Source organism: Anas platyrhynchos, chromosome 6 (assembly GCF_047663525.1).
Source record: "Anas platyrhynchos isolate ZD024472 breed Pekin duck chromosome 6, IASCAAS_PekinDuck_T2T, whole genome shotgun sequence".
In the NCBI taxonomy this organism is placed as follows: Eukaryota; Metazoa; Chordata; class Aves; order Anseriformes; family Anatidae; genus Anas; species Anas platyrhynchos.
The window spans coordinates 24,194,744-24,222,005 of NC_092592.1; the positions used below are offsets into that span (position 1 = coordinate 24,194,744).

At 39.4% G+C, this 27,262-nt stretch overlaps 1 protein-coding gene and 1 long non-coding RNA gene across 6 annotated transcripts in view; both read left to right on the forward strand.

Moving 5' to 3' along the window:
* The first annotated feature begins 969 nt into the window (after positions 1-969).
* LOC106015169 (uncharacterized) lies at positions 970-5,218 on the forward strand. Its single transcript, XR_001187000.5, has 3 exons — positions 970-1,552; positions 2,108-2,215; positions 3,002-5,218. It is a non-coding gene; the product is annotated as an uncharacterized lncRNA (long non-coding RNA).
* Positions 5,219-10,129: 4,911 nt separating this feature from the next.
* Positions 10,130-27,262, forward strand: part of HECTD2 (HECT domain E3 ubiquitin protein ligase 2) — a 34,286-nt gene continuing 17,153 nt past the window's right edge. The window contains exons 1-9 of one of the 5 annotated variants that reach the window (XR_005266665.2): positions 10,130-10,699; positions 15,859-15,988; positions 18,902-19,040; positions 21,472-21,574; positions 22,448-22,537; positions 23,111-23,175; positions 23,973-24,018; positions 25,108-25,217; positions 26,608-26,756. Coding sequence is in view for 3 of the 5 variants with exons in the window: in XM_038181284.2 (XP_038037212.2) it covers positions 10,448-10,699; positions 15,859-15,988; positions 18,902-19,040; positions 21,472-21,574; positions 22,448-22,537; positions 23,111-23,175; positions 23,973-24,018; positions 25,108-25,217; positions 26,608-26,756 (1,084 nt within the window). In the remaining 2 variants the exon portion in view is untranslated. Of the gene's footprint in view, positions 10,700-14,445; positions 15,385-15,858; positions 15,989-18,901; positions 19,041-21,471; positions 21,575-22,447; positions 22,538-23,110; positions 23,176-23,972; positions 24,019-25,107; positions 25,218-26,607; positions 26,757-27,262 lie in introns of those variants that run through there. The other 4 variants (XM_038181284.2, XM_072039603.1, XR_011810068.1 and 1 more) reach the window with 4 other exon arrangements.

A 27,262-nucleotide genomic window follows, 5' to 3' on the forward strand; every position in this document is an offset into this window, starting at 1 on the left:
AGCGTCCCCCCCAGGTCAATTTTGATGCCCTTTCCTGTACCACACCTACATCAATGGGGTGAACACCAGCCTTGGGGCTGGTGCCTGACTGGCACAGCAGAACCACTGTGCTCAGCCCTGTTGCTGGCCCTCCCAGCACTGGGATGTTTTTTCATGAATGGTCTACCAACTTTCTTTGGTTTTCCCCTTGTTACAGCATAGCCGGATCTCCGGGTGACCACAAAAAACATCTCTGGAAACACAACGGAAGGGAAGTGGTGGGATGAAAGCAAGTAGCTGGAAGGTGGGGAAGGTAGACAGCTTCTTTCAACACCAGAGCTGGTTTGTGTTACCTGAAATCATTCATGAACAGACAGCCTCTGCTGTCTATCAGCAGCATGAATAACTTACAAAGGAAAACCCCAGCTTATATTAGTCTCATTTGAAGACGGGTAAAAAAGAAATTCTTGGGAGCTAGAAAGCTGTCCTGTTAGGAAAAATGTTAGGGAAAAAAAAATTGCAATCTTTAATTTTTCTTGTGGGCTTGATATTTATTTTTTTTAATTTAAAATTAATTTATCATTTTGAAATTGTTAAAAACCACTCAGATTTGTATACTGAGGTGGTTTTTTTAACAGACATGATTTGGCTCAACCTCTAGGGCTGTAGTGTTAAGAAAGTGGATCCCTGAGTTTTCTGTAAATAAGCTTTTAAAGAAATAATTCACAGAGTACATAATGACCAGAAAATGTTTGCTATTTCACAAGGACAGCTGTAGCAGGAGAGGAGGAGACCTCCTGACAAGGTTCCCATCAAATGATGACACGAGATATGTGACCTTCCTAACAGTATACTGGAGCATTGGTTTGAAAAGCAAGCTCCTGCTGGCATGATTTCAAAACCTGACCATAAATTAGTTCTCATCCACAGCTGTCTGAAACCCAAAGAAATTAAATCAGGTTCTTTGCATTGCTTCGTTCTGACAGGAAGGACAAAAATGTTTGCGTGTCACGATTACTGTAGGTGTGCATTGCTAAATCTTGGCTGCTGAGTAGAGCTTGATATGGTGTTGTTACCTATTATTTTGATGTAGCTGAATATAATATGGAGTAATTCTTACAGGAAAAGGTATTGATGAATACGTCTGTAAAGAGATATAGCCAATGAATGTTGAAATTCTGTCATTTTTCAGAGGAGAAAAAAAAAAGAGAGTAGTGGGAATATTGCATTTTGTATGAGCAAATGCTTCAAATTTATAAGCTTGTGACTGGTCTTGATTCATATTTGTGGCTAGTTAAATTCAATGGAACTAAAGAATCTAAATTTTTAAAAGATATATTTTTTTTCTGTAACCATTTTGGTAAATTCTCTTTGTTTAACAAATATGTGGAATGTTCCTCCCAAAAGGGCCAGAAAAAAATAAGTAATCATGCGCATTACCTTGTATTGGCACAAGTGCTTCTAACAAGAGTATGTTGCTTACTGAAAAAAAAACAAAAAAATTAGTTATGAATTTGACAGTCATATTAAGTGAGTAAGTTGAACTGAAGACTCATCACAATCTTTTCATCCTGTAAGTATTCTTAAAATTTAGAAAATTAATTAAAACCTAGGTATCATAATAGGGGGCACTTTTGATTTACATTTAAACATGTTTACAAATAATCATGTGCATTCCCTCCATTTGTTACGAATGGAAGCCTGTGCTTGAGGCAGGTCCCTGACCAGATGGGACCTCATTAGCTGTGTTCTCTCTCCCCTCCTGTCTTCCAAGGTGCTCAGAAAAGAAAGTGAGCAGGGTGTACATCATGTTTACACTGACCTGCCCTCTTCTGCCACTGTTGGCAGGGCACTCTGTCCTGTATTATACAATCTCCTGATTTCATTTGCTAGCCTACTAGAACTCAGATTTGATAACTTCAGAATGTGGCAGAAGACATTTCTTTACCTGTGTGAAATGGAGCAATTTTCTTCACCTGTGGTTATATGTTTGGTTTATTATGTGAGGGGCAGTTTCTGGCCATCCAGTGTTGTAGATCACTGAATGTAACTTCTGTTGGCATAGATCTGTTTTCTTAACTGTGATGCCTTGGACTTTAATACTTTGTAAATGTGATTGTGGATGTAGAGCAGTGCCCTGCGGTAATCACTCAGAGGAGGCTCTTCCTTGCCTACATGGGAGCATTAGAGGCCCTCCATTGTGCTGAGGATTTTGTCAGTAATGTCATCACTACAGGTATTGTTGTGTTCACTTCAGGTGTTTTGTCTTTTTTTTTTTTTTTTTCCCCTTACAGTGAATGCATAAGGATAGTTCTTTTTCACTGCAAATGAGTGTTACTAACAAATTTTGTCAGGGGACACTGCCCTTGGGTTATTACTACAGTGCTATAACCTGTCATCTTATTCCTCACTGATCAAGGCTGTAAGGTCAGAGAATGGAGGGAGGGAAGAAGGTGCTACAGTAAGCTTTTGTACAGTTAAAAGAGCCAAAAAACTAAGACATCTGCAACTATTGCATAAATAAGCCATTTGACACCTTTAATAGCTTTAACACACTCTTTTTGGAATAAAATTAACATCTGTGCTGACAGCTTACACGCCAAATTTCAGCCTGATGCAAATTTGAAAAGTCCTGGATAAAAACTGTGAAAAATCCAGAGTTTATAAACACTACCTGATCCTAACTGACATTCTAAATAGATGGTAGTTAAGCTGCACTATTTATATAGTGCACTACTTCATACACTGGAAAGACAGAAAGTAATCGCCTTCTTTAGAAGTGCTGTACCAAGTATATGACTGGGTCACCTGAAGGGTTATTATAAATAGAACAACTTGGCTGAATACAAATGACATTATAAGTTGTCACTGCTGTTTTGGGAAGGAGACTGTACTCCTGCTATGATCTCCAGTAAATCAGATACCTCTGTACTCAATAACAGTGAATTCTGCAATATCTGCTGAGAATACGGGAGGTGGTGCTATATGCACAGCCACTTCCTTACCCCTCTCTGCTTTGCAGCACAGGGCAGATCTGCACCCATCTTGCTATCTGCGTCTTCCATGGGTCAGAGGTCTACAGGAAGCTCCACAACACCTCCTCTCTGCTCATTTCTTCTTCCAGAGAAGTCAGAGCGTGCAATGTGGAGGAATGGGATGAGCTCCCTCCATCACACAGGTGGAAAAGGGAAGCGATGCTCTGCTCACACACTGGCCAATGACACCGTGAGATTAAACCACTCTCAAGAAAAAAAGCCTTCAGATTTATTTCTGGAAGAGAGTTTTGAGTTTCAAGACCAGTAATAACTTATACAGGGACATGGTATAGCTGTTAGTTTCAGTATCTCTTATTTACATATGAGAAGTGTTTAATGCCAGGATTCTTTACTGCTTTGCTTTGTGTCTTGGGGACTCCACTGAGTGTAGGTCTACAGACCCAGTGAGGGTCTACAAGATTATACAGAGGGGAAGATCTTTGTGAGCGATATTGGAAGAATTATTTATTTATTTATTTTAAGGAGAGTAACTGTGGGTAAAGTACAAATTGGAAACATTTCTTAAAAGAGAACTACTTGGGAAGAGGTCATATACATCAATCCTATTATCTAGAAAAATGCTCTGCTTTTACAAAGTTTTCACTACTCAAGTTAAACACCGCTTCTTTTATAGAGGAATTCTGTATGGGGCAAGGGCAGAAAATGTGATTATTCAGTCCTGGGTGAATGTTTCCTCTGAACATCATGACTGAAAACCACGGAAGCAAAACAGCATTTTTGTTCATTTATTAAGTGAACTCAATTGCCCTTATATTTAGTTGTGTTATTGTCACTCCTTTTGTTCCACACACACCGATGGGACTTGGTACTTCAACTTTGAAAAGGAGGTTTACTGGAATAGAGGCTGTTTAGGACGGAGCAAGTTTTGGCTGAAGATGAGCATTTCTGTGAAAGCAGTTAGGCAGAGAACAGAAAGCTGCTGGTGTCAGAGTCAGCACTGCCCAAGGACATGTCCCGCAGGCTGCTGTAAGGCACAGCTGCAGGTGGATCCACACCTGCCTGCAGCTCCGTGTGAGGAGCAGGATCTTGGGAGAAACATCCTCAGGGCTTGCTCCACTGCAGCGACAGCCCTACCAGCATCCAGCAGCAGAGGCCCCCCTACGCTTTGGGTTCCCGGAGGCTTGTAGTAACCGAAGACGAGCAGGGCTGGTTTACCTTACAGAGCAGCCTGATTCACCAGCAAGAACTGTGTCTTTCTGAGGGTGGGGGCAGTAGCTGACCCACCCCTCTGATTTTAGTCAATGTCCTGGGGCTGCTCGGACCTTTTTCCCTGCGAGATTCAAGGCCACTGCGAGTTGCTCCATTTATAAAAGTTTGTCATTGTCTTTAAAAAGAAATAGGAAACACGACGAAGCCTGTCACATTCTGACATTACAGAGGGAACACCAGATAATGCATTTAAGGTATGAAATGCTCAGCAGCCTTCAAGCATCCAGCTCTTAGTCCTGCCACAACCACCCTATGAGGTGAACTGTAGCTCTGTCATCTGCCCTAACAGTTTCCAAGTACTGCATACATAACTTGTCCCCACACTTCTTATTTTTGAGGCTCAAAACCTGAGCATTTCTCAGTGCTCGCTGTGAGCTCAGATCTGCAGCCTGGGCTGGGCGCTGGAGGCAGCTGTGGCCTCAGCCTCTGCCGACCTTCTCGCAGCTCTGCTCCTTTCCACTCTGCCTCGGAAGCAGAGAGGACAAGCAGATTGAAATGATTTACCTCTTACCTCTCACTATTTCTTCAGTTCATGGATGTTTACTTTTTTTTTTTTTAAAGCAGATCAGGCTGGTCACCTAGCCCAGGAAGTATGCAAAGGTCTGCAAAGCCACACTGAACAGCAATCTTAATTCTAATTAGTATTTTTTAATTTTATGGGTCATATGATGACGAAGGTAGACAAGCAACTTTCTGAATTAAAAATTACATACTGCCTCAGACCATCCCCTTTTTAGCATGGCATACTTTATTATTATTATTATTATTATTATTATTATTATTATTATTATTTCATGTTTGAATAGAAACAGGCTAAAATCCTGTGTCTAGTATCTGCCTCTATACCATTTAAAAATAGTTTCCAGATCGGACATGACAAAGACAGAGGGTATCTCCTGGCCTCAGCTTTTGTCCCTTGCAATACTTGAGGGAAGGTCATGCTACTGATATGTCTCATAAGATTTCAAGTGAAGTTAACTGAAGACTGAAGTTTAAAGATTGAATATAGTGGTAAACATATATTCAGGACAAGAGCAATTCCCAAGTAACGCCACTTTTCTGGAGAGAAGAAGAAAAACCCTAGTAAAAGTTGTGTGTTTTCTAAGTTCAATCTCCTCGCTTGGTGATTTTTTTCCTAGCAGTCTCTTCTAATGTTTGCATCCAGTGAGTTATCACAGATAACCTAACTCTGGACATCACTAAAATATCCACTGTGTTTCTAAAAATAGAGGACATGATTTTTTTTCAACCCAAAGGTCCTGTTCCCTGGCAAGGGGTAATTTAATATTCAGCTTGCTCCAGTAGACAAAAAAAAAAAAAAGAGTTAATCACTGACCTAAAAAATCAGCTGTTGCCTAGGCACCAGTGACCACGAGCCTTTTACAGTTTGCTAGTACAAATAGTGTATTGCACCAGCCAGTGATGACGAGGAACCTGAAATGCAAATGTAATGAGGCTGAAAAGGCAGAACTGCGTATTAGCTTTTCTTTCTGTGTACTAGGCAAGCACAAGCAGGATGTATCCCATCTGATGATGCATCTTCAACCAAAACTTTACCATTTACAAAAGAGAAAGATAAAAAGATAAAACTGAGTATCTGATGAGTCAAAACAACACCTCAGTAATTTGCATTAAGTGCCTCAGATGAATTAGCTGAGGAAGTCTCTGCACCACTTTTCTAAATGTTTGTAAACTCTTTAAAAACATTCTGAACAGAGGAGAATAGCCAAAAGGTAAGTGAGACCTTAGACCAGTACATCTAATGTTAATCATAGGAGAAATTATGCAGATTTAGCTGGGGAGAGCTTGAGTGCACCTTGTGTACATGCCCTGGAAAAGAGAGAGCTTTTCTGCCTTACAGGTAAAGGCACATGATCCAAGGATGAACAGGTAGACTAAGACAAGCTCAAGTCTGACATAAATTCTTCTTCTCAGCAAGAATACTAACATGAATCGACTAGCTTGTCAGCAATGGCAGACAGATTTACAATCATTTGGATTCCATAGGACAAAATTTCAAAAATTCATGCCTTAGTCCAACTTCAAGGGAAAAGGACAGCTGACAACAGGGGAGGTTTGGCAAGACTGGGATCATCCTTACAAACCCTGATGTCTTGGAACAGGTATGACTTGTGGGCAGACATGGACTTCCATCTTCCCTAGCGGGTGATGTGGGCAGGTGGCATGGGAGGGTAGAGCAGCTCGGGAGTTCAGAAGTCCTGTGGTCTCTGATTTTGACATGATTCACATGGCAAGTATGGTGAGCCCTCCAACTGAGTCAGCAGAGTAACAGGTGGGTTTCAGTGGCACCCTGCCTAAGTTCTGTTAAAAGGTCACTGAAAAAGATGCTTTTTTGTAAAACATTTCTATTTCAATGAATCAGGTCTTTCTGTTGAAACTGAAATGTTTTGCCGAAAACCTGTTATGTTGGAAAATTCCCAGCCATTTATCTCTCTCCTACTCCCATAGAGAGGAAATGGGTTGTCTCCAGCTTTTGCTTCCCCTTTCAATGTTTCAGCCATCCTGTGCTTCCCTTTGTGCCCACTCGGGGTCCATCTCATAAAGCACACATCTGTTAAAGGGTCCAAATATTTTTGTACTAGGGTGTGTAAGATTTTCAGACTATGAAGAGGAAAAAAAAAAAGTACTGCTCAATGAGAAAGAAAGATAGAATAGCTGTGTCACGAGAGTGTATCACCAACCAAACAAAAATTCAGCCTATCTTTTCTAAAGGACAAAGGCCACTTCAATTCCCTAAGTGTCAGCTTCCATAAGGGATCTCTGACATTCCTGTAAACACTAGTAAAGCATTTGAGGGCCAGCCAAAACCGAAAATTATTATTATTATAAATATTATTGATCATTAATAGTAATAACAATTACAGGCCAAAAACACCCCTACCATTCCCGTGTTAAACCAAGGCTGAGTTTGGCTATGGTTGCATTCTGACTTCTGACTGCAGAGGAACATGTGACCAGGTACACTCAATTATTTGTCACAAAAATACTAGCCAGGAAATTAAGCCTGTTGTGTGTGTGCATGTGTGTGTGTGCGCGCATCATTCCCAAATGCCAGTCTCTGCGAGTGTATCTATTACTTGTAAGCATTTACTAATCGTTTGTGAACAAATGTTAGCAGTTAGTTTGTTTCCATCTGTCATTCCTGTGCCGGTCTGTGCCTGGCCACGTCATTGTGCAGAGATGTGCAGTTGACTTTTTCCCCTTCCTGACGACTCAAACTCTTTGGCTAGAAGGAATATGTTTGTGAATAATTGTAAAATAAATTGTTGTGGTCTCCTTCTGCTTGATCGGACCAGCACCCTGCTAAGGTTGGACTGTTCTCCCTTAAGTACAAGAAAATATGCTCAGGGTCATGTACTGCCATAGTCACTCAGGGGTGTTACTGTGCTCTATGTACGCTTATCTGAGCCAGCAGCAGGGCATGCCAGCGTGGGGTCCTGTGCAGGCTGCAAAACTCATCCAGGAACCAGTGTGAATGTGTAGGCCCAGGCAGCATGTACTTGGCATGAGGAACAGCCTGTGATTTAACCTTAATATTCCCTGACTCCCCCCAGAATAATGTGAAGTAGCTGGCAACATGTTATTTAAGACTTTTAGGTTGCTCAAAGGGATTGAAAGAATCAAGGAAAGGGTCCTTGGAAGGATAAAGGAGGGAACACAGTAATATTGTCTGTTAGAAGACAGGCCATCTTTACCCTTTTTTCTGACTGCTCCATTGCCCACTACCCTTGTTTATCACTTTGGCAATGAATGATTGCATGATTACATGCATTGCTTCATTACACACAGCACTGCTGCAACCAGCTAGCATCCATCCATACTAGCAAATTTAAAGCCAGTTTAGATGTGCCTTTCCCAGCTGTGGTTATGTCTTTGATTATGTTGTAGAAGATACTGATGATATGGATGTAGATGATGATGTAGATGTAGATGATACAGGTAATACTGAAATACTGTTAGTTACAACAAGTAGGCAACAAGTGTATGCTACCTTTATTAGAAGTAGGAAAATGTGTTTATTTCTCCTTCAGTATAAGGTCCTTTTACTCTTTTATAAAAACAGGAACAAAAATTTTTAACAGATTTATGCCAATTTTCATAATTGTCCTTGGTCAAAATATTCCCCTGAGTTAGTTTAGTTCAATAGGGCACTTTGGTTTAATGTAGCACAGGTTTGATATTTCTATGGACAGCAAAAATTGATATATTACTCTGGTGTAGCATTAGTTTTTTGTGAAATAATCTTGCTAAAATGCTATTTCAGTATTTTTTGAAGCTATCAAAAAAACAGACCCTTATAGCTCAACAGAAATGAAAAAAAAAAAAAAGAGAGAGAAAAAAAAAAAGAGGCATTATGAAATCATTTGTATATCGTTTGTATACTTTCTATTTCCCTCTGCTTCTTCTTTCTCTCTGCAGGCTTAAGGAAACAGACCCTTCCATGTTTCCAGTTGGCATAGCTCCACAGAACCACTATGCCAATTACTTCCAGTTGAGAACTACCACTGGGTGTATAGCTGCTTGTACTGAAGTTGTTGCAATTACTATCATTATGTTATTTCTCGGCAAGGAAAATAAAAAAATGAGTGAGTTTTGGGGGGCTTCGTTTAACTGCAGTGAGCCACTTACTCATGCCAACCACTGAGAGCAACTTGGAGGCAAGCACAGTGAGAAGTGAACTTCTTGGAAAGAACGGCTTTCAAATTTAACTTGGTAGGGAGACAAAGGGATTTCTTAATGAAACCTAATAAACTTTAGGTCTGCCAGTTCCTTCACAAATGGAAAGCATTTTTCAATGTGTTAGATTACCACTGCAGTACCAATTATGCCCTTGCTTTTATGCATCATACAGAGATCTTTACCACAGCTCCAACCTGCGGGAGCTACTTGTGTAATGCCAGTTCCGGGGAAAAACTATTGTGTGGTTTACCTCTATCCAAGAAACCATCTTTAAGATTTCTTGTACATAACTATTCGCACTCCTTTGATTCCTGCACTAGGAGGGGAAGTCTCTAGGCTAATTAAGATCTGAAAGCAGCTAGCTTCAGGTGGCAGCTAGTAGTTTGAAGGACCTAAATGTTTTGTTGCTCAGTATAAACAACCACAACAGCCCTCTCATGTAGGACTCCCCATAGCTTTGCTTACCAAGTCAAGTGGTAGGTCAGTACCCCTAGACATTTACACTAGATGTTGTATTACGACCAGTTCAAGATAGCGTGTCTTCTAAACATTATTATTATTATTTTATTTTGTTAAACAGCAAAGCTTCAGCAAGCCCAGGGTATGGCACTGAGGCTCTGAAAATGGGTCATGCCTCAGAGGTCCTGAGCTTCTGCTGCTGCTGGATCCTGGCTGCGCTCTGTCTATGCCAGTGAGACACGGAGAGAATCTTTTTATGCTCAGCTTCTTTATTTTCCTCATTAAAGAACGTGAAACTGTAATTATATTACCATGTGGTAACAAGGCGCTGTGACAAACCCCAAACCCTGCCTGCGAGTGTAACGCACACCACGGCTGAGATGATGACGAGGAGGAGGAACGGTAGCGCCCCGCCGGCACCCACCCCGAAGTCCCTTATCCGTAACCCCTCATTAATTACTCGTATACTTAATTCACTCGCTGTCCTGCACCAGCCCCCTCAGGCCCGCGGCCGCAGCACCGGGCTCGCCCCCCACCACAGCGGCTGCGCAGAGTGCGGAGCACAGCCGCGATTCCCATACGGCCGGCGCCCGCGCTCCCCGCCCGGCGCCTTTTCCTGCGCTACGGAGTTTCCGTAGCCGTGTCCTCCGCTGCCCCCGCGCGGCGCCCCCGGTCGCCAGGCGCGTTTCTATGAGGCGCCTATAAACAACATGGCGGCGGCCGCCCCTCCGGCTGCCCGCCGTCTGTAGGTGGCGCGGCGGCTGAGCGGGGCGCGGGGGCAGCGGGGGACGGCGCCGCCGGCCGCCTCCGCCCCGCTCCGTCCCGCACGCTCCCACCCCGCTCTTCGCCGGGCCGCGGCGGGGGCGGCCGGGCCGCGCTCCGCCCCGCCGTGCGGGGGTGTCTGGGCGCCCGGGAGCAGCCCCGCTGCTGCGCGAGCGGAGCGGAGCGGCGCGGAGCTCCTCGGAGCGGCTGCTGGCCCGAGGGGACGGGGTGCGGGCACCGGCGAGGGGCCAGGAGCCGGGAGCGGGGCCAGGAGCGGGGCCATGTCGCTGCCGATACCCCCGACGGCCACGGCTGCCGCCGACCTCCCCCCCGGCCCCGGCCCCGGCCCCGACCCCGACCCCGGCGCGGAGCTGCCGCCGGGCGCGGAGCTGGGCCAGGGCAGCGCGGCCCCGCCGGCGGCCGAGGAGGAGGAAGGCGAGGGTGAGGAAGAAGAAGAGGAGGAGGAAGGGGAGAAGGAGAGGGAGAAGGAGAAGCTGCCGCCCCTCCCGGCGGCATCCAGCGCGGCGGCCGGGGTAGGTCGGGGCTCGGCGGGCGCTTGCTCCGCGCCCCGCTCCGGGCGGGCACCGCCGGCGGCGCCCCTCAGCTGCCGAGCCCGGGGCGGCTTTCATTCAAGTTTCTTAAAAATACCGAGCGCGCCTGGAAGCGGTGACATAACGGAGCTATAAATTCTCCCTCTACTTATAGTTCTGTAACATTTTACGACGGTCTGCTCGCTCGGGTTAGTCATGGCTGAGGATTTGCAGCGCTGTCGGTGGGGGTTTGGGAGCGGGGGCTCCGGCTCCTAATGCGCGTGTGGCAGCAGCCAGCTGGGAGAGGCTCCTGTATTTTTAACTTTTTATTTAGAAGTCTCTTCCGTTTTTTTGCGTTGTGTTGAAGCCAAGATGACGGAACAGCTCGGTAAGTGATGAATGAGTTAACGTGGGTTTAAAAAACTAAACGTCGAGAAAGGTATTTGCCAGAGCAATTTAGTTTCAAGAAACCTCATTTGAGATATTTAATCATATTTGAATTACAATTTTCTTTCTGCTGACTGTACAATATTGGGAAACATAAAATTTTCCTGGCATATGCCACTTATTGTGTATAATTCAATGTTAAAGCTTGTTGTAACTTATTCAGTCCATCAATGAAGCAAACGTTTTATCAACCCTATACTAATATAGTTATGAGACTACGGTTCAATGGTTCTGATAAGTATCAGATTTACTAGAAATTACCAGCATCAAATTACCATAATTTGAGTTTAAAAGATTGAGTGCTTAACGTTTATGACTGTCATGAAATAATTGTGATGTTGAACCAAGTAATTGTAGTCAAACTGCAAACTCCTCTGAGCAGCTCTGCCAATTTGTGTTTTGGCTAAGATGTTCCAATCTTCTGAGAGGCTTTCAGCTTCCCAAATCTGTCAGAATTTGGGAGGAAGTGTTTGTTCTTGTGATTCAGATAGAGATTTGGGAGAAGGCAGTGACGGTCAAGTACTTGGGAGTGATTTTCACCTTTGATAAGGTGCAGCCTCTGAAAGGTGTTCAATTTCAGCCTTGGAATGGGAAATGCCAGTCCCTTAGAGAAGATAAACAGTGATGGGTTACAATGTGTCAGGCTTAGCTGAGGTAGTGAAAAATACATGCAACTGATCAGCTATGCAGCATTTCCGAGGTCCTGAAGAATCAGGAGAAGAATCTGGTTTGTGGCTGGGCATCTCGCATGCCTCTCTGAACTGCTGTCTGCAGGTATAAATAAGTTGTCTGAGATGACCTGCTACAGAGCAGCTCGGATCTGTCTAGGTGTGATTGTTTGTCAGATGCATGGGGGACTTTCAACTTACGGAGATGCATGCAGATCTTAATAGTATGTTACAGAGGGAGAGCTGTGTGGAAAGATGTAATAGATCTTTCCACAGCCCTGGATTTCTCTGTGTGCACCAGAAGGCTGGTTTTGGTCCAAATGTACCAAATAGGGAATGCGGATATGCTTTTGCAAAACCTTTATGTGTTGAAAGAAGGTATTGGATTGTTGGTCTGCTGAGCCCTAGTGTTGACCAACCTACGCATCTAATTACAAGGTTTTGGGGAGTATGGCGTGAGACTCATCCTATACAAAATGCTTTTAATTTCTTTTGTATTAGAAGTTGTGTTTCAACATCGAAAATGAATGTTGCTGAATCAGATTCTCTCACACACTTCTAAAGACAGATATTTTCTCACCGCCATCTTCATAAAACTGGAGAAAAGTTTATAATTTGATAAGGTGACTAAAGGGGGAAATTGTCTTTAAAATTTGCTTTTTTTTCTGTTAAAATTCATTTTCTTTAAAAACAAATGCCTGATACAAATAAGAAAATACTTCCGATTATGTTTGTTTTCTCATTGTCTCTGCCTATTATTTCGAAACTTATAGCCATCATATGACTTACTTTGTCTCCGTGTGAGAGTGAGCCTTAGATATCCTTGTCTCAAAACATCTCCCCAGGTTGTTTGTGCAGTTTACATTTTCTTCCATGTGCTAAGGACCCACCATAGATTTGTGCAACATGACTATAGCTTCCTAGAAGGCAATAGGAAGGTGTGACACATCTTTGAAACTTTCTGTTCTTCACAGTAGCTCACAGCAGTTTGTGGAAAAGGTCAAAATCTGAGGGAGTCAATAGATAACCGCATCATACATTAGGGCATGAGCATGAAAGATGTCACATCTGGCATTTAAGCTGGCTGAAAGTTGGAAGTGTTTATGTGACTACCACTATTGCCATTCACATTGTGGCTTTTTCTAGCCAAGGACCACATGGAGTTACTGAAGGAGGGATAACCCTTCTGTGTGTTTCTCTTTTGCTTACTTTCCTAAGGGAAGTTGTGGAGCTAAATTACTCCATTAATAAATTAATGTGGTCCTGCAACGTGCCAAGGTTTTTATGGATTGAATAGCAGTTAAAAAATAATACATAAGGGGAGGTGGTTTGGATGTCAGTATTCAGATTCTTAAATAACTTCCCACAAATTTATTTTCACTTGCCTCCTGTAAGCAGGAACAAGTAGCGGTTTCTGTAAAGCAAAAGCAGTCCGATGTTACACCTTTCAAGATATGAATGGAAGGGAAAATTTTATTTTTTGAGTAGGCTGTTGCACTGACAGCTGCCTCTGGGTAATCTGAGCATCCTCCGTGTTTTCTGACACTCCTGGTCTTTGCTCACTACATACATATGGGTCTTGAGTGAGTTAAGTTAGGGCTGAAGAGCAAGGTTTTCAAAAAGCTCTTCTAGATGGTCTTTTTGTCTCTTTTTCTGCAAGCACTCTGTATGTGCTCTTTGCAAGCAGTTTGACTTGCTTTCACCATCTGGTTTCATTTCAATAATGAAAACCATAAATGTATAAAGTATAAGGCTAGTACTTCTCCAGCCTTATGGAGGGCTTAATGCTTTTGAAAAAATTCAGTAAGAAGCCAGCAGCATTGTGAGTTATTAATATGCTCTTAGAAAAGGATTAGAGGAGGATTAAAGACGGCTTTGATCCACTTCCTCCAAGCATGCCTGTTCCATATGTGGGGGTTCAGTTTTCTGATGGCTGTGTGTTTGTAGCATTTTAGGCTCTAGAGGCTCGTTGACCTCCTACAGAGTTTTATAAGTATGACACAGTGCTGTACACTTGTCCTAGATTACTCTCCCAGGAGATGTCACAGATCCTCTTTAATGAGCATGTACTTCCCCAGTGTTCCTCCAGGGCTTTCCAGCAAAGCCTTTATCCATATGTTTGTTTAACATTGTTGGAGCTGCACTTGAAGCAGGATGGGATGCAGTGGAATAGCGCATGCAAGCTTTGCTCTTTCTGATTGCTTCTTAGGACAGTGGCACGAAGAAGCTTTTAAAATAGCCATTCGACTAGACTATTGCAGTGGCACGGCTGGAGTGAAACTGGAAAGCTGAGGAAAGGTTATGTCAGTCCAAACGGCTGTCACAGTAGCCTGCTTCATAAGAGCTCCTCTTATGATTTCTCTATGATAACTGCTCCCTATTAATCATAATTAGAACCATCCAAACTCCAGGTTTTCTACCTAGAGCATGTGTTCTTGTGACACAGCAGATAAACTTCAGATCTGGATTTGTTTAAAAGTCCTTTTTCATTTAGTCATGCCTTGCTGTGTTTACTCAGGATCTGGACTTCCCACTCGTGTGCCAGGTGAGTTTTAAGAAACATCTTAGTGATACTTTAGGGCTTATAGAATAATAATTTTAAAAATAGCTAATATGAAAATAGTAGCGGTAATTACATTTTGTTTGAACATTTGTTGCATACAACGCATTTGGAGCTAGAAATTGAAAGGTGATATTTTTAAAGCTAGAAGTCCTGCTGATTGCTCAGATTTGTAATTTGCTGAGTTATAAGCCATGGAAAAATGGCTTGTTTTGACACAGTTATTTAAAATTCCTGGCAGTGTACCAACTTGCATACACTGTAGCATGGCAGGTTTATGGGCTATATTATTACCCTCCTGGTGGTATTTCAGGATGTTGTGGTGGAAGTGAAGTGCTTTCCTCAGAACTCGGGCTGTGTATCTTAGTCAAAATCTATTTCTTTTAACAGGAAAGGGAAATGTATGGGGTTTTAAAGAAGAAAAGGATATGTTAATTATTCTGGAATTCCTACTCTCATTTGTGGGTTTGTTTTTGGTCTATAAAACTACTTTTTTTCTAACTGTGAGCATAGATACTAGATATCAGTCAAATGAGTCTTTAGGTTAATGTAAGGCTCAAAATCACGATGTGCAAGAAGACTGTACGTTTTTTAAGTAGATCTGCCTTTGCTGGACATCAGCTGATCACTTGGAGCTGAGATGCAAATGAAAACTTCCATCACACGACTTCTGTTGTCTTGGACAAGCCCCTTAACTTACCTGTGCTTTGCAAATTCTCTGGTGTAAATAATTATATCTAACAGTCACTTAGTGACTATTGGCACATTGTGTCAAACATTGATTGGCACCAACCTGTGAAAGTCTGTTGTGTTGCTTCATTTCTCTTCGCTGTTAAAACACATTAGCACTCATTCCTTAGAAAAAGTTTGAGCAGACTTCTTGGCAGCAGTACATGCTGATGCTAAGCAATTTTTTATTTTTTTTTAGGATAGTGTTAAACAAATGTTTGTTGGATAGCCTTTCTTTGGTGGCTGCTGATGCTGAAAACTTTGAATCTGGTGTTTTTATCCAGGTAGTCAGTATTTAAATGTTAGTAGCAACAGAATCTTTGCTTCCATATTTCAATTTTGGAGGAGTTTGCCTAAACTTAGCATATAAGGGTTACTTGAAAAAGAAATGTGTGACACTTGTATCTATTTAAACTGAGCTGGATGCAGTGAGGAATATAAAAGTATTTAGAAATTAGGACAAGAAGTTAGAATGCTTTCAACAATATTCTTTTTTTTTTTTTCTCCTGAGTTACCTAGGGATATATTATATACTACAAACTAATGCATGAATTGTTAAATGTAATGGAATTGTATGTTACTTCTCCTGATTCAAATTAAAACAAACTTGTAGAAACATCATGTATGTCTCATTTAGGTATTAACACTCATATTTCAGGATAACAAGCATTTAAATATTCTTTGTAATACCCCATGAGTAAGATTACTCTTGCAGGAATGTATTAGCCTTTTATAGCACACTGTCATCTTAATTGCAGGGGTTGGAAAGAGGAGCGAAAAATCAGTTTTCTACTTTCAGCAATTTCATCACAACTATCAACCAAAAGAAAGAAGGCACCGGAAACAGCAATTCACCTACGCAACTTGTTATACCTAACATCAAAAATGGTAAGAGAATAAAAGCCTTGTGTTACTTAGCTACCAATCTAAGAAGGTGCTCAGTGTTCCACCAATATTTCTATTGTGATAGTGCCAGAAAACTTAGAAATCTGGATTTCATTAGATTACATTGTCCTGTACATGGTATACTCAGTAATATATATCCTCAGTAGAGGTCATGTCTTAGGGACAAGTTAGATAAGAAGAGCAAATGGACCTGAAGGATGAAATATTCATCTGAAGTTTTAAAGAAAGATACAGATTCAGAAGTCCATTTCCAGATACTGCTTGTCATAACTCCAGTCAGACAGTAGATTTCTCTAGAATCTGACAGAACTTTGTAGAGATTTTTTCTAAATGGGAGGGATGGCAGTGATGAGGCATGCATAGGGCTTTTAAGGGAGACTTGCTGAGAGTTCCTGCTTTTCAGTGAAAATGTAAGCCAGTGATAACAAAATAAAACTCACAGGCAAAGAATGGTAAATTCTGAAGAACTTTAAAGGTGAGAGGGAATGTTGTTGTGATATGAGGTAAAGATAATTGATGGAAAGTTTTCAAGTGGAGCTGTGTATTCAGTATGATAGGCTATAATCATGAAGGCTGATAAATAGTATAAGTTAGAAACAAAACTGTGGACAAATAATGTAAATTTCAGATTTGTAGAGAAAAAAGTGGCTTATAATGTGCAGGACTGATTTCCTTAAAAAAATCTATATTCTTGCTAGCTGTTCTGAAAATGTAAAATGGAAGATTTTTTTTTAGTAACTTTGCTCATGGAGTAAGGAGGTGCCTACTTTTAAAAACAAAAATACAGGGGAAAAAAATCACTGAAACACAAAGGACAGTTCTGTGTAAATGAGAGCTCGAATAGGATTTTTTCTTTTGCTCAAGTCACTTTGTACTACACAAAGGAAATGAAGGTGACTGGAGATGACCACTGAAGGCTTCTCCCACTGTTGTATGGAAGAATTTGAGGTATTGCATATTTTAACTTACCAAGGTTAAAGTAGAAGTGGTGCACTTGAGGACAGAACTCGGGGTAAGGCAAAAAGAAAATGCTGCAAAGCTGGAGAGAGCTCTGCTCATTCTTTGAAAGTATATTAAGACCTCATTAATAAAGCCGGAAGAACCACCTTCAGGTGGTCATTTCTCTCACCTATATATTTAAGAAAAATCTTCATATGTAAACAATTGCACTATTGTTGGAGTCTGAAAGATTTCAGAGAAATAAAATGTTTTTCTTAAACATTTTTCTCTAAAAACTTAAGTTAACATTTTTCTCTAAAGCTGCAAGTGACAGCTTGTCAGTATTAACTACACAACTTCTAAGCTTTTTAACTGAAACGTGCATTAAGCTGTTTCATGGACTACTAGATAATGTGTGTTTCATATACGAGAATCCTTAATTGTTTCCTGTGCAGTTTCATCTGAATAGTTGCTTAATACAATCTTAGATTATGATATGAAAGTCTGCTGCTAACTAAAATTTAGGACAATGTAAAATTAAATCTAATCTTGTGCCAGGCAATGTGGAAAATGCAATACGCTTTTACAGAATTCATTTTACTTCTTGCATCCAACAAGAGTGGTGGACTCAAACACAAGTCTTTCTTGAAATGCCCCCAGATCTTGCTGCACATGATACTGTCCTGGCTGTAATTAATGTTACACTAGTACTTAATTTTTAATTTTCATCATCCTAATGTATGGCAATATTTATTATAGTCATGGATATGTTCTTGAAATTGAGAGCTCAGTGTCTAAAATTGAGCAGACATTCCAGTAGTCTGTGTTAATCAATTCTTTCTTGTATCAACAAGATTTTCCTCCTCAGTTTTTGATCATTTCCTAAGCAGTCATGCACTGCTGAGTCTTTTTACTTAATGTAACTGGGCAAACAGCCAGAAGTGATTATTTTTTCTTGTCTTGTAATACTGGATCATTGCTGTTTATAAACTCAGCACATAAAGTTTCAAGTTTGTCCTCAATGGAATTCATTTGACAGATCTTAATGAATATTTTTGAATCTCACACAGGCAAATAATTCTATTTACAAATAAACTGGAATTATGGCAAAGCATACAGAAGTTGACAGTATTTATTAAACATATTATTAAAACTCAGTTTTGGTATATCTAATTTAAGCAGTGTATTTCAAAGCAAACTGCATCACTGACAGGGTGCAAGTTACTAAGTTTAACACCTGCAGCTTCAATTCACTGTAAAGAGAAACGGCTTCTGTCAGCTGCCGTCTCTTCTACAGATGCAGAGAATATTTTCCTCATCTCAGTGTATTCAGCTGCTTATAATTCAATGTTTAATCCATCCAAAATTGAGAAGACAGATCAAGAGTTAACTTAAAATTACTTGTCTTGGAGCAGAAAAATAGTACATAGTCTTAGTTTCTTTTAAGTTAGATCATCTGCATCAGCAGAGCGCTTACATCGTGGTATTGTTGGGGAACCTTGGCTTGAATTAACTTAGTATATCCACTTTTTTTTTTTTATTGCTGCTCTTGTATTTAAATTGTTTTAAGTTTCGGCTGTGAGATTGGACAAGGTTAAACATCAGAGCCGTAATTGGGGATGGAGAACAGCCCTGATCTATAGTCTTCTGATAAATGTTAGCTGAGTTAAATCACAATGACAGCTTCTCTATCATTATCATGAGGTAGAAGAACCTGCCTTTGTGTTTTGGGGATTTTTATTAGCATATATTTCCCTGATGTGATAAATGAAGAAGGCAGGAGAGTAGTGATACTACTATTATATTTAATTCAAGAATAAAAATTAAAAAAAAAAAAATCAGTGTAGGCTTTGGAGTTTTTTCCTAGTTCCTGTACATCTATATTTTACTAGCTGAATGTTCATTTATATAATTGCATTGTGTTTATTGTTCTTTGCATTTTTTTTTTTTAATAAGTGAGAGATCTACCACCTATTTGTCTTGATGTTAGACAAAAGCAACGAATCTCTATTGATACGCTACCCCAAGAACTGAAAGCACCTATTCCTCCTGAACCTTCCCTTCCTATCCGAACCAAAACTGTGAAAGACTTCCAGTAAGTTGCACTGGTATTTCTAAAAGCATACTTTCTTTGGACTTTTTTTGTCCTAATTCGTACATTTGATTTTTCTTAACCTCAAATGAGTTATGTTCAGTTCAATAAGACAATCTCACAGTAGTAGTCGTTACTTTGTTGTCATGGTGTGATTGGTAAATCTATTACTGTGAAAATTATCAAAAGAGTTTCTCTAACTTGACATTTGTTGTTCTGTTCAAGAAACAGCAAAGCTTATATTTCAGAGTTTCTGACGTTCAGTGGATGTTTGGTTTTAGAACAAGTATGTACGGCTTACTGTAGGCTGGAAATGTGTTGCTTGAGTTTGTTTTTCTTTTAATATCCTTGAGTATTTTACTGGTAGAGAAATATTGGTCAGGAAATGTGGAGGAATATTCCTAGGAAGAAGCCTGATCTATCTATTTTTTGAATAGATAGATGGGGAAAAAAAAAAAATCAAAGTTGCTTCCAAAGACACATGCATAGACTTTTGTCGTAGTTCCACTCAAGTAGGCAGCCGAGCTCCACCATAGCCACTCTCTCACTCCCCCTCTTCAAAGAGGAACAGGGAGAAAATACGATAAAAAGGGCTCAAAGGTTGAGATAAGGACAAGAAGATCATGCAGTAATTACTGTAACGGGCAGAACAGACTCGGCATAGGGAGATAGTAAGATTTATTGCTTATTACTAACAAGCTAGAGAAGTGAGAAATAAAGGAAAGAAACCAAAAGCACCCCCATCCACCCTCTTCCACCTCCTCCCCCTGAGTGGCGCATGGGGGTTATGGTCAGTCTATAGCGCTTCTCTGCCGCTCCTTCTCGGTCACTCTCGTCCCCTGTGCTGTGGGGTCCCACCCACGGGATGCAGTCCTTGATGAACTGATCCAGCGTGGGCTTCCCACAAACAGCAGCTCTTCCAGAGCTGCTCCAGATATGGGTCTGTACCACGGGGTCCATCCCTCAGGAGAAAACCGCTCCAACTTGGCTCCTCCACAGGCAGCAGCTCCTGCCAGGTCACCTGCTCCTGCGTGGGCTCCTGTCCACGGGCTACAGGTCCAGCCCTGAATCTGCTCCGGCAGGGATCTTCCGCAGGCGGCAGCCTCCATCGATGCAGGGCCACCTGCTCTGCCGTGGTCTCCTCCACGGGCTGCAGCGTGGAACCCTGCTCCACCATGGTATTCCATGGGCTGCAGGGGGACATCCTGCTTCACCATGGTCCTCACCACAGGCTGCAGGGGACTTTTGCTCCAGTGCCTGGAGCACCTCTCCCCCTCCTTCTTCATTGACCTTGGCACCTGCAAGGCTGTTCCTCACTCCTCTCACTCTCCCAGCTGTTGTGTGGCGCAGCATTTTTTTCCCCTGTCTTAAATATGCTCTCACAGAGGTGCAAAACAACATCACTTATTGCTCAGCTCTGGAAAACAATGGGGCCCTTACCAAACATGGGGCAGCTTCTAGATCCTTCTTACAGAAGCCACCCCTATGGCCCCCTGCTACCAAAACATTGCCACATAAACCCACTACAACTTTTCGTTGCTCTTTTCCATGTTTGAAGTCTTGTGCATTCAGTGAGGAGAAGGAATGCTTTTTGATTATTCAGTGTGTTTATTTGGTGGAATATCCCTTGCTGTTATTCAGGTGTTCTGAAGAGCTGAAATTCTTACCATATTCAGATTTTTGTATGTATTGACTGCTGTCTAATTATACAACTGTCAAGAGTTTCATTCTTTCAAGTAAAGTATTAAAAAGTCTGTAGTGTTTTTGGTTTGTCCCATTGATAATTTCTTTGTGCTAGATATTAACTTTATTTTTATGACGGAGGAAGCAATCTGGAATTTGTATTGCCAGCATTATAGTTCACTAAGGTAAAATTTGCTTTAAGTATTCTTTAAAATGTCTAACATTGGACAAAACAGGAACTTGCTTTACAAGGTCAATACTTAAAAGGATTTCAAGGGTAAATCCAGATTTTCTTGTCAAATAATATGCATAGTCACATACAAAGATTAAGGTTTATTTGAAAAATGGAAAGATAAATAACATTTGGTACAGTAATAATGAAATTGACTTGTTTAGGAGCCTGCGTATTTAAATGAATAAATTAGTCTCAGAAATCTTATAATGTCAGTGTTTCTAAAACATAATTCTGTTCTACTAATGATTTGTCTTAGCATACTGAACTGTGACACCATGAATTAACATTTTGAATAAGACATTGCTCAAGTATATCAAACACAAACTATGCTTTTGTTCTCTTGTAATGCCATGATCGTATAATGACAAGGAAGATGTTAGATACTGATATTATACTTGTCTGTCTTTTAAATGTGCTTAGTGAGGCAAGCTTGGAGTTATAGCACAGTCTAAAGTCTAAGTGGCCGGGAAGATTTAGCCCTTGTTATTACCTGTCTTTTTAATGCGTTCTCTCTAGGGATGATATAGAAAAGTCAAAGTCATCGGGAGACTGGAAAGCTGTACATGATTTTTATTCTACAACATTTGATTCTTTCCTGGAGATAAATGCTGCGTTTAAGGTAGAAAATAATTCATAATATTACTTAGTAGTTACCGTGATTTGGATCCTCAAAGCATTTAGATGCACATCAGTTAAAGGCTTGCAACTAGTTGCTCAAACCCACTAGGATTGTTTTATTATGATCTTACCTGCCTTTGGTACACAATGTGTTATGTCATTGATTTATTTATTCCAGTTTAACCAACAGTATTTCAAGTCTAAGGTACTATATGTAAAGTACGTTCTACACAAACTACAGTTTAAAAATATTCAAGTTGATGCAGCTAATAGGCAAACCTGGAAACAGATATTCCCCGTCCTTTTAAAAAAAAAAAAAAAAAGTGATATGCATTCAAGTAGTATTGCTGCTCTGTTATGTTGGCATATTCAGTGTTCCTTGGGCAAGATCATATATTTGTGAAAAGTTTCTGAATATATGCTAAATTAATATTTCATTCTTACTACAAGATGTGCTTTTGATGTTTAATATGAACCTAAGCAAAATAACCTGCGACACTTAGTTACTTAATGAATATTGAATGGTTGTAACTTCATTCTTGAATGAATTGATCATCTCATGATCGATTTACACCAAAGATAGAAGATGAACATTCTGTGCAATTTATTATTTGAGACCTTCTACATTTTAAAATAGAACAATTAGGTAACGGAGTTATGTGAATAATGTTAAAGTGTAAGATAAATGTTCTTTAGTTTCATCTTTCACACATTAATAAAAGTGTCTTAGAGTCTTACGTTTTGATAAGGAAAATAAATATATATATCTGTATGTGTTTTGTTTAAAAGTGCTGATAAACTTTTATTTTGAAAGACATGTCAAATATTCGAAACATTTCAAAACCAAAATGTCTCGTTTATTATCTAATTGCAGAAAGATACCAATTCTGCATTTAATACCATTGAGGACTCTGGAATCGATGCAAAATTTGTGAATGTTGTCTATGATGCCTTATTGAATACTGTAAGTAGAAAAAAGAATTCATGTTTAATAATCTATCATTTCATCAAGTAAACTTTCTGAGAAGCAGTTTATACCAAAAGTATTTCTCAGATACGTATGATTTCTGAAGAATGTCTCCAAACATACTTGAAATTGTCCTGTGAGGATTGCAATAAAGTCATGAAAATTGCTCTAGTAAAAGACAACAAAATTCTTGCTAGTATTAATACGGTTCATCCTGTGGTAGATCTCAGAGCGCTTGGAAGATAAGACACCAGTGTGGTGGGACACTGTGTGATGAGAGAGAGGGAAAATGTGAGGATGGGAGTAGTAAAAAGTAGATACTGTGTCTAGTAAATGCAAGTCAGGAGCAGCGTAGAAATAATCTGTACGGCTTTTAAGTTGTTTGAAGTTTTGAAAGCCATGGTTGATACAACTTCAGGCCTCACCTAATAGCCTCTGAGGAAAGATACAGTCAAAGATTTCTTAGCTGGCTTGAATCACAGGCAAAACAAACTTGCCTTTTTGTACGCTCTTATACCAAGCATGTATAATTTGATCAGATACGTTTTTTCCCTGCTCCTTTTTCCATAGCCTCAAGATGTTCAGAAATCAGTCCTAAAGGGAATAATTAATGGTCTGCTACAAGAATGGAAAGGGTAAGTATAACCAATGTTTGTGTTACTGTTCCAACGCTTACTTAGAACTGGTATACTTCCTATATTTTACTCTATTGTTTTAGCCAAAGAAATAAAATGTTCTCTTAAAACTTAACTTGACTCATAACTTGTCTCCTTTTGTCAGGCAAATCTAATGAGACTTAGCTTGAGCTCTGTAAGCTGACATTGAACCTCTGAGAAGCAGATCTAGCCATATATCCCCCCAGAAAATCTCAGCTGCTTGTTGCCAGGGCAGTCTTTCAGGAATCCCAACTGTGAGATGAATTAGGGAATTTATCTAGAGTAAAATATATTCCTTCTGACCCTGACAATTATATAAGTTTTAACTTATATAATTTCTTGACTCAAAGTTTGCTTTGTAATATCATTATACCATGTAGTATCAATATCATGTTTCAGCAGCACTGAAAGGGCAGTACAGCATGCAGAAATGATTATCCAGGAGGCATGGAGAGGACAAGATTTTAGCAAGAAGTAATAAAGTGAGAATGTAGCATACTTAGTATGATTCAAAAAGAGATGTAGCAAGAGACAGCCCTTTGTTGCAACTCATCCTTAACCCTACCTGTGGCTATTGCTTTCTCTACTTTTTTTTTTCCTACCTTTAGAGAGTAGTCAGAATCTTAGAAACTGTCCTTTCAGTGATGATCCTGAATATGGTATTCAACATGTATTGACAAAACAAAGTTAAATCCTAGGGTGTGTGATACCCTAACTATTGATGTGTATATATATTGTATACATACAGCATTTCCAATACATTCATTGATTTGTAGGCCGCGAACAAAAGATGATCTTAGAGCATACTGTATACTTCTACAGGTAAGAAAAATACAGTATTTTTAGTTAAGTACATGTCTACTTAATTTATAATCTATAAACCAGTATACTATGCAAACAAGATACTTAGTATAACTGATAAATTTCACATTTAATTTCCTGTCATGAGATCGTATTAACATATGGAAGAAGTGTAGGGTATGCATGATGGGAACAGGAGTTTAATGGCAGAGTTGATGGGGTAAGACTGCATACATTAAACCCATGAACTGAGAACACAGGCATGCAATTGTTTCCTATCACTTAGTATTGAAAGAGCAAATGTTTTAGAAGGTTATTTCCTACTTATTGTCAGATCTCCTTTATTGCTATGTTGCAACAATGATCTTTCCCAAAAGTTTCAATATATACATTTTTTGGTATTACAGTAATTTTCACTAGTATTGCAGTTTATCCAGCAGTCTCCCTCCAATCTATCTTATTCTCCATTGTCTGATTTCTGTCTACATTAACTGATTACCTTTCCTACTAAAATTGATGAGCATTTGTAACAAATTCCCCCTTTAAGCTTTGCTAGTGCAGATAACACCTCTCCACATGAGAGAATCTTCTGCTGTTACTTGAAAGATCAGATAGTAATTTAGTTCTTGGAGACAACAGTTTTCTTCTCTGGGGTGGCACGTTAGCTGTGAATTATGAGGAATCATTCTACAGAAAAGTGGGAGTGTGTGGACTCATAAGAGGGAAAATAAGGAGTGCGTGGAAAGACTGGAGAATCCTTATTACTGAGACTGAAAGCTCATCACGCGGAGTGTAATTTATGTGCTATACAGTAAATGATAATCCAGAAAAAATATATTGAATACTGCTTTTGTTACCTGTGGGCTTTCTTTTGAAACACAAAAAAAAAAAAATAATAATCCATACTTTTGCATTATAGAAGATGCAGATTTTTCATTTGAATAGAAGTTGCAAATCATTTTTTTCATAGTTTTTACCACTGTCGCAGCAATTTTCTGAATTATTTTCCTGCGTAATTGTGTTGACAACAACAAACATAAGAAACAGTCGTAATGACATTTTCCCTTTATGCAGTTTGTTAACCTAACACATTTTTTTAATCTTTTTCAGAATCCTCAATTTAGTAACACTTCTACTTATGTCATCTATGCTCACTTGCTAAGACAGATAGCAGCCTTAACAGAAGCTGACCATCATTTCCTAGTGCACTGGTCTAAAAAGTAAAAAAACAATAAAAAAAATTAAATTAAAAATTCAATTTTTAGGATTACAATTGTTACTGTATTTCCATGGATGTTGACTGTTTTATATTATATATAAATTATATGAAAGTTGACTACAGAGATTGTTTTGTTGTTTTCAAAGTACATTTGGACATAGTAAACGAAGTGATACTGATTTATAGATGCAAACTGTATATAATGTATAAAAATGATTATGCAAAAAAGCTTTGATTGCAAAATAAGCTAAATTATTTTTACATAACTTATGCAAAAAATGTAAATTTTCTAGATACATGCCTAGATAATGATATTGATATCAACATCTTTATGGTCTTCCTTTAAATAAAGGTGTTTCTTGCATTATTTCCAAAAGATACTGTAGCTTTGCTGTATTACATGAAAACCACAAATAAAATTAAGTCCATGCTGATAGTGTAATAGAGATGGTGACAGAATGTAGTTAAAGCATTAGATTTTAATTACTTGAAATAATTCTAATAGCATCTAGCTATTAGTCATGTGGGGGTAACTGCCAAAAAAGTGGTTTTTGAAGTTTGTATGCAGGTTGCCTTCCTTATAATGACTGCGCCAAAAGTTCAATTTCGGGTTTTTTGAAAAAAAAAAAAAAAAAGTTTGTGTATGTTCACAATTCCCTGTCTCTTAGGGAAACTCTTAATTAAGGATTTTCTTCTCTGCAAGGATGAAAATTATATACATATATTTCTCCCCCTGAAATATGTCCAGATTTGCTTAATACTGTGTTACTTTATTATTTAATTTGAATCAGTATTTACAAACCAGATGAACCCTTTTGGTTAAGGATACAAAAGGCATATTGATGTTCTTATTCTTAAAATAAGTACTAGAATTTTGAAACATAGAAATAGAAGAGCTTTTATTTGCAAAATGATGCTTTAATAAATCTACTCATGTATTATATCTACACGTATTTTTGCTGTATTACAAAAGTGGTGCAGCACATAACTTTATATATGCACTTGTCACAAGTGTATGAAGTATTTTCCACTATTCATTCAATAGGGCTAAGTATCTCAAAATCAAAAATTGAGACTTCCTCAGTATTCAGATTGTGGAGTAAAAGAGAGAGGGGATGTTTATTTTTTGTTTACTTCTGTTTATTAAAGTCAAGAACAAGTGATGATTCTTTTGTAAATTTTTTAAAGATACAGACATTAAAAAGTGTATTTAAATGCAGAGCGTTGCTGCATGCCAGTATTTAAAAGCATGGTTCTTCGAACTTTATCTTTGGAACTTAGTTTTTAAAATGGGATGGCATGTTCTTCAGCAAATAGTATTGAAATCTGATAATATAGGCTTCTGTTTGAACAGCAATCACATGAGAGTAACTGTAGCTTGTTTCTTTTAGGATTTCACAGAGGAGGTTCAAGCAAGTGGTGGACAGGTTACTGCAATTTATTTCTTTGCGCCTGTTTCCTGCAAAACCTGAAGAATTTCCACCCATGATGAAATGTACCTGGTGGATTCCATCAGCAACCAAAGTCTTGGCATTATTTAGTAGGTTTTTTCCTTAAACTGTGCATGCATGTAGATGTATAATGTATATGTATATTTTCTTGCATTTTGTATGTGTATGCATGTACGCATATGGGAGCAGAGGAGGGTGGTTAATCTCTCTCTCCACTTACAGTGGAAATGGACATTGGTAGTAACACAGTACGAACTACAGTATAAGAGAATGCCAAAAAATAGTAAGCAGGAAAAAAAGTCTATTGGCAAGACCTCATACTTGCTTTTTACTAGAGGATAATTGCTATGCATCATTTTCCTGTAATAAAAACAGATCATTAGAAGAAAAATCCACAGAGGTAACCAATAGTAAAGGTTTCCCTTAGATTTATAAAAATCTTTTAAACATGCAATTGCTACAATTTCTTCTGTAAGTGGTTTAGCTTCACAGATTTTTTTTAAATCTAGGTATCTTAAGCAATGTGTATTCCTCCTAAGTTCAAAACTACAGCATAGAAAAAGTAAATCCCTGTCCAGCTCAACACAGAGCACAG